The 7505-nt window shown below is 45.7% G+C and overlaps 1 protein-coding gene and 1 pseudogene across 1 annotated transcript; both read left to right on the plus strand.

The window, feature by feature from the left end:
- Nucleotides 1–1781: 1781 nt before the first annotated feature.
- LOC147998388 (igE-binding protein pseudogene) lies at nucleotides 1782–6667 on the plus strand (annotated as a pseudogene).
- On the plus strand, nucleotides 3578–4330 carry LOC147998389 (endogenous retrovirus group K member 7 Pro protein-like). Its single transcript, XM_087601266.1, has one exon. The coding sequence runs from the start codon at nucleotides 3578–3580 to the stop codon at nucleotides 4328–4330; it is 753 nt and encodes a 250-aa protein (XP_087457392.1).
- Nucleotides 6668–7505: the final 838 nt, after the last annotated feature.

Here is a 7505-nt window from a genome sequence, read left to right on the forward strand (position 1 = left end):
AGTTCCACAGTATTTAGAAATACTAATACTTAAAGTTTAGTCTCTTTAAAATATTGAAAATTTAAGCCTCCCTAAAATATCTTTCTAAAATATCCATTGGTGCTCTAAAATTTCAATACACCAATGAAACTAGTATGTCTAAAATTTCAAATTCTCTCTACAATTGCAAAGTATCTTAACTGAGGGCTCCTACAAAATCAAACGTAAGTTCAATACCCTTTTATTCTATAAGGAAGATCTAGGGCATAGTCAAAATCAAATGAAAACAAAACCAAGAGTCAACAGAATAAAAAGTTTTATGCCTCACATTTGGGAACCAGTCACAATTCTTAGATCTAAAGGACATTGGCCACTAGTTCCACTGTAGAAGATATTTAATCCAGCAAGACGGGTGCTCTGGCAAAGGATTACATCCAAAAACCTTCTAGGTTTGTGTGATCTGGATGCAAATGACACACATTTAATCCCTCTGACTGGAATACAGACATGCCCTTAGTAAACACCTGTTATTTCCAAAAGTGAAGGTAAAGTTAGTTTGTAGAAGGAAGCAGATATGTTTGAAAGTGAGGTCTAATTGAGGGGCAGACAAAGTGATGAATCAGACAAAGATTTGACAGAATGAGCTAGAGATGGAATATGCCCAACTCTCATGAGAACAGACAGCAAAGAGAGGCTACTTAAGAGGAATGGATAGTGACAAGAATCAGCTCTTCTTCCTGACCCCTTTAAACCTTCAAAATCCATATCTCCTGGGCTATTACACACTACCAAATTTGGCTTCTACAATGAGATACAGCTTTGGTTTTCTCCAGACCAAAGTTTATTGTTGTTGACCCTGAGGAAATAGTACAAGAATTAAGATTCACAATGATGTGTATCTCTTCCTTATCACTGCTTAATATCAGCTCTTGCTGAGCAATATCAAATGTCCCAGTGTGGAGAGCCGCCCTCACATTCTCCATTGTAAGATGCCGCTGATATCCGGCAGAATGCACCTAGTAAAAAGGGCAATACGCAAGCACCTGGTAACTTCCTCACTCAAGGGGACACGTATGCTGTGGTACATCATCTTGCACGTTTGGCAGCGACCAGCCAGAGAGTGACACGTCCTAGGCGAGGATAGTTTCCTATATAAGGGATGGTTTTTCCTCACTCAGGGTCTCCGTAGTGTAAGCTTATGCTCTCACTCTCAAGATGCATTAAAGCTTTTCTGCAGAGGGATCCTTTGTGTCCCGCTTTGTTCTTGCTGGCGAGACGTAGCGCGGGGCAATTGGTGCTGAAAACCCGGGAAAAAGACCTCGCCATCGTCACCACCTTTGGAGACCCCTTGGTGACAAGGAGGATTCAAAACTGCAGGCAGGTACGTTCGGAGAGGCATGCCTTTCTTGGACTTTGGTCTGGGGTTGTCACTGCCTTGGGAAGGATTTGTTGAGGCTATGGTATTTGTTCTCGGAGCCACCCTACTCTTTCTTATTATTATGTTCTGTTTTCACCGTTTCCGCTGCTAAAAGGAAGATTTTGGTGTGGTTGGTCTGATACGAATACGTGACAGCAGCTGGAGGCGCGTCTCAGTCTCTCGTAAATAAGTGAGCTTCGCGCAGCTCCCTTTTACCTTCGCCTTTGACTGTTGGGGAGCAGGGATGCGATAAGGCCGACATAGATAAGCGGCACTGTCCGGGGAAGTGCGCGTAAGACTTCCGTACATAAGAGAACAGCGTGTCTGTTTCTACTCACGCCTTGTGAGACGGACGTAGATAAGCCGCTGGCGTTCTTGGCCCCTCATGGGGTCCTCACAGTCTGTGATCACGGCCTTGGAAATGGTGCTAAAGCAGAGGGACATTAAAATCGGAGGAAGAATACTTAAAAACTTTGTGAAGGAGGTGGACAGGGTGGCTCCCTGGTTTGCCTGTTCAGGCTTGTTTACAATCGCCTCATGGGACAAACTTGGAAAGGACCTAGACAGAAAATTGGTGGAGAAAGATCTGCGTCTAGGAACTAAAGCCATATGGAAACTAGTCAAAAATTGCTTAGCAGATGAAGTATGTAAGGCAGCAGTTGTAGGAGGACAGACCGCTCTCGAGGTAGTCCAAGACAGCATGTCAGAATCCGAACGTAGTAAGAAGTTGGGCACGCGCAAGAGAAAGGACGTCCTGAGAAAGAAAAGGAGCCCTCCCGGTAAGTCCGCGGACAAGGGAGTGTTAAAGCTTTCAGATTCCGGCACTTCCCTCTCTACACAGCAACCGGGAGGGGGAGCCAGCATATACCCTGCGAAAGAGCTAGAAGCGCTGAACCTCGACAGTTCTGATAGCTCTGAGAATGGAATCTTAGATTCAGAGGAGGAGGCCGAGTTAGATGAGGAAGCAGCTAGATATGAGGAAGAGAGATATCACCCCGAGGAACGAAAGGGAGTTAATAAAAAGCTTCTGTCACGGCAGTCGCCAACGGTGCCCCCTCCGTATGAGGCACGCTCTTGTGCATTCTCTTTAGTCCCCGAAAGGGTGAGAAGGAAGCTGTGCATGACGTTCCCTGTCTTTGAGACACAGGAGGGTGAGCGGGTTCATGCCCCAGTCAAATATAACCAAATCAAAGAGCTAGCAGAGTCTGTCAGAAAGTACGGAGTTACAGCCAATTTCACCCTAACCATTCTTGAAAGGCTGGCCCTAAATTATTTGACACCAGCCGATTGGCAGATGATTGCAAAGGCGGCCCTCGTCAACATGGGCCAATATATGGAATGGAAGGCGCTTTGGTATGAGGCGGCTCAAACACAGGCTAGAGCTAATGCCACGGCTTTAACGCCTGAGCAACAGGAATGGACGTTTGAACTCTTGACAGGACAGGGCCGCTTCGCAGCAGACCAAGCTAATTACCATTGGGGCGCTTATGTTCAAGTCTCCAGCTCGGCCATTACGGGCTGGAAAGCACTCACTAGGAGAGGAGGGGTCGATAATCAACTTACCAGAATCATCCAGGGGCCCCAGGAACCGTTCTTAGACTTCGTAGCCAGAATGACAGAGACTGCAGGATGAATCTTTGGTGATACTGAGCAAGTAGCGCCGCTTATAGAACAGCTCGTTTTTGAGCAAGCCACCCAGGAGTGCTGAGCAGCCATAGCCCCCAGAAAAAATAAAGGGTTACAGGATTGGCTCAGAGTCTGCAGAGAACTCAGAGGGCCCCTTACTAACACAGGCCTGGCGGCCGCCATTCTCCAATCCCAGCAACACCGCTTTAAAGGGACAGATAAAAGATCATGTTTTCAATGTGGAAAAGTGGGCCATTTAAAAAGAGACTGTAGGATGACCAAGGGAGACAGGAGGCCTGCAACTATCTGTGTCCGATGTGGCAAGGGCTACCATAGGCCTGACCAGTGCCGCTCAGTGAGGGATATTAAGGGCAAATTGCTCCCTCCTTTAGAAGCTCAGCCTAATGAGATGTCAAAAAACAGATTGTTGGGCCCCCGGTCCCAGGACCCTCAAAGATATGGGAACTGCTTTCAGAAAGCCATGACCCTGACAGAGGAGGCTCCCCAAGAGGTGACACAAAATTGGACCTGTGTGCCGCCTCCGACTTCTTTCTAATGCCCCAGATGGGCACTCAGCCAATTCCTGCTCAGACTGTGGGGCCTCTACCCCCAGGAACCATAGGCCTTGTCCTTGGGAGAGGATCTCTCGCCCTACAAGGACTGATAGTCCATCCAGGCCTTGTTGAAGCTCAGCAATCTCTTGATATTCAGATTCTTTGTTCAAGTACCGATGGGGTTTTTTCCATAAGTGAAAGAGATAGAATAGCACAGTTATTACTCCTTCTGTGCTCCCAAGCTACAATACAGGACACCAAGGGGCCCATGGGGTCCACTGGTAATGATTCAGCATATTTGGTGGTTCATCTTAACAACCGCCCAAAATTGAGCTTAGAAATTAATGGAAAGAAATTTGAAGGCATACTGGATACTGGGGCTGATAAAAGTATAATTTCCTCAAAATGGTGGCCTCAATCATGGCCTACCATAAGATCTTCTCACTCGCTACAAGGCTTAGGCTACCAGTCGTGCCCTATAATCAGCTCTGCCACTCTAACTTGGACGACTGTCGATGGCCGACAGGGACAATTTTTTCCCTATGTACTTCCCCTACCTGTTAATCTTTGGGGGAGAGATGTTATGCAGACCATGGGACTAACCTTATCTAACGAATACCCCCCACAAGTGGCCCACATGATGTCAAGGATGGGCTATAAGGAAGGGAAAGGCCTAGGGCGATTAGAACAGGGCTGTCTCACGCCCATTGAACCAATCGCCAACCCCCATAAACAAGGCCTGGGTTTTTCCTAGGCACCATTGGGGCAGCACGACCCATACCCTGGAAGACGGAGGACACGGTGTGGGTTCCCCAATGGCCACTTACCTCTGAGCAGCTACAGGCCGCTATAGGACTGGTGGATGAGCAGCTAAGATTGGGACATTTGGAACCCTCCACCTCTCCTTGGAACACCCCAATTTTTGTAATAAGAGAAAAATCAGGAAAATGGCGATTACTCCATGATTTGAGGGCCATTAACGATCAGATGAAATCCCTTGGACCCATTCAGCGGGCCTTCCTATACTCTCGGCCCTACCAAAAGATTGGAATTTGGCAATAATAGATATTAAGGATTGTTTTTTCTCTATTCCGCTTCACCCCCCTGATAGGCCCAGATTTGCATTTACTGTCCCATCAATTAATCATACTGAACCTGATAAAAGATACCAGTGGAAGGTCCTACCTCAGGGCATGACCAACAGCCCCACGATGTGTCAATTATATGTTCAGGAAGCCCTCAAACCAGTCAAGGAGACCTATCCAAATTTATTATTGGTTCATTACATGGATGATATTTTGATGTGTCATAAAGATTTAGAATTACTTAAACAAGCCTATCCCTTATTACAAAAAACCCTTAAACAATGGGATTTACATATTGCTACAGAGAAGGTCCAAATTGCTGATAGACGCCATTTTTTAGGATCCATCATTCTCCCTGATAAGATTATACCCCAGAAATTGGAAATTCGTAAAGACCACCTCCATACTCTCAATGATTTTCAGAAGCTCTTGGGGGATATTAACTGGTTGAGACCATTTTTAAAAATCCCCTCCGTGGAATTAAAACCCTTGTTTGAAATATTGGAAGGGGACGGCCACATTACCTCCCCTCGTGTGCTAACTCCCACTGCAACCAAGGCCTTACTAAAAGTAGAAGATGCCATAAAACAGGCCCAATTGCAACGCATTGATTGGTCTCTACCTTTTTCACTCTGTGTATTAGATACCAAGGATTTGCCCACTGCAGTTTTATGGCAACAAGGTCCACTATTATGGATCCATCCACATGCTTCCCCTGTGAAGATTATTGATTGGTATCCAGCCGCAGTAGCACATCTGGCTATTAAGGGCCTAAAAGCTGCCATCTGTCATTTTGGGACTCTACCCCAATCCTTGATTATCTCATATACACCCTATCAGGTCCAAACTCTAGCCGCTCCCTCCGATGATTGGGCAGTGTTGCTCACATCCTTTACAGGGAAGATAGATAATCATTATCCTAAACACCCCCTATTATGTTTTGCTAGATCACAACCTGTTGTTTTCCCTCGCGTCACATCCCACAGACCGTTAAAAGAAGGGATAACATTGTATACGGATGGGTCAAAAACAGGGGTGGGAGCATATGTGGTAAATTCCCAAGTGTTCTCACGACAATGTTTTGAAACCTCACCCCAAGTGGTAGAATGCCTAGTGGTCATGGAGGTCCTTGAAAAATTCCAGATGCCTCTAAATATTGTTTCAGATTCCTCCTATGTGGTCAATGCTGTTAATATTCTTGAAACCACCGGCGTAATTAAAACAACTAGCAAGGTAGCAGAGATTTTCCAAAAAATCCAAATTATTTTAATAAATAGGAGATTCCCTGTATATATTACTCATATACGGGACCATTCTGGACTCCCTGGTCCAATGAGTTCAGAAAATGATTTGGCTGACAAAGTCACAAAAATGATAGCTGTGGCCCTGGCCTCTCCTCTAGAGGCCGCTAAAACCTTTCAAGGCAATTTCCATGTTACCTCAGAAACTTTACGCCGCCGCTTCTCTATAACTAGAAAAGAGGCACGTGATATAGTCACCCAATACCAACAGTGCTGCCAGTTCCTCCCAGTTCCTCACATCGGGGTCAACCCGAGAGGAATACAGCCATTGCAAATCTGGCAAATGGATGTTACTCATAATTCTACTTTTGGAAAATTACAGTATGTGCATGTATCTATAGATACATGTTCTGGCATTCTACATGCCACCCCACTTACAGGAGAAAAAACAACACATGTCATTCAGTACTGCCCTGAAGCATGGAGTGCTTGGGGAAAGCCAAGATATGTAAAAACTGACAATGGCCCAGCCTATACATGCTCAGATGCAGGTTACCCATCTGACGGGCCTGCCCTACAACCCTCAAGGACAGGGAATAATAGAGCGCTCATCGGACGCTCAAATCATATTTAATAAAACAAAGAGGGGGAATTATGATAGAACTCCCCCCAACACCCCGAGTGGCCACTGCTTTGGCCCTTTTTACCTTAAATTTTTTAAATCTTGATGAAGCTGAGCAAACAGCGGCTGAGCGACATTGCTGAAGCCCAAAAGGACAAAAGAATTAGTCAAATGGAAGGATGTATTGACAAACGAATGGAAGGGCCCGGATCCTGTTTTGATAAGATCCAGGGGAGCTGTTTGTGTTTTTCCACAGGATAATGAAAATCCAGTTTGGGTTCCGGGACGACTTACTTGGAATATCAAGACAGAGGACCAAGAAGATGACAACTCTGGTGATCCTCATGCTGATCCAGGGAATGCCAATAAAAGTGCAGAGCGAACTACGGTGGGGAATAATATCAACCTTCCCCCTCCCGATGCCAGTGATGTATAATGCCCAAGTGTTTCCACGTTTCTTTACTACCAACAAAGAATTGGGACTAGCGTATTTACCATTAGATTCCCATATAGAGCAAGTAAAAGAAAATAGGACTATTCCCCTTAAGGGCAGCCTTTGTTTTGGCATATTCAACAAAACATCTTTTGATCTTCCTTGCATTATGTTGAGTAATCAATCTTCTGCTTGTTTAAGGGAGGCCACATGGGGAACTGGTGAGGAAGACATTGTGGCTAACACCACAGTTCTCTATGGTTGGTGGCCTTACATTAACTCCTCCACCTGCCCTCTCCATCAACCAAAGTTGGCACCCTTTTGTAGAGGGACCCAGGATGAAGAACTTACTTTGCCTTGGACTGGTTGCCAGTCCCGGGACTCTGCCTGGGCAGTCCAGAATTTTTTTTCCTTCTCCCCTGATTTGGGAGGCGGAGTGAACTTCACCACCATTGATCCTAGATGGTCCAATAATAATCGCTTTGATCAATGGATGCTTTATGGCGTTAATGGTAGCTGCACTGATCTTACGCCCATGGCGATGCTAC

The sequence above is a fragment of the Rattus norvegicus genome, chromosome X, assembly GCF_021556685.1.
Source record: "Rattus norvegicus strain SHRSP/BbbUtx chromosome X, alternate assembly SHRSP_T2T, whole genome shotgun sequence".
In the NCBI taxonomy this organism is placed as follows: Eukaryota; Metazoa; Chordata; class Mammalia; order Rodentia; family Muridae; genus Rattus; species Rattus norvegicus.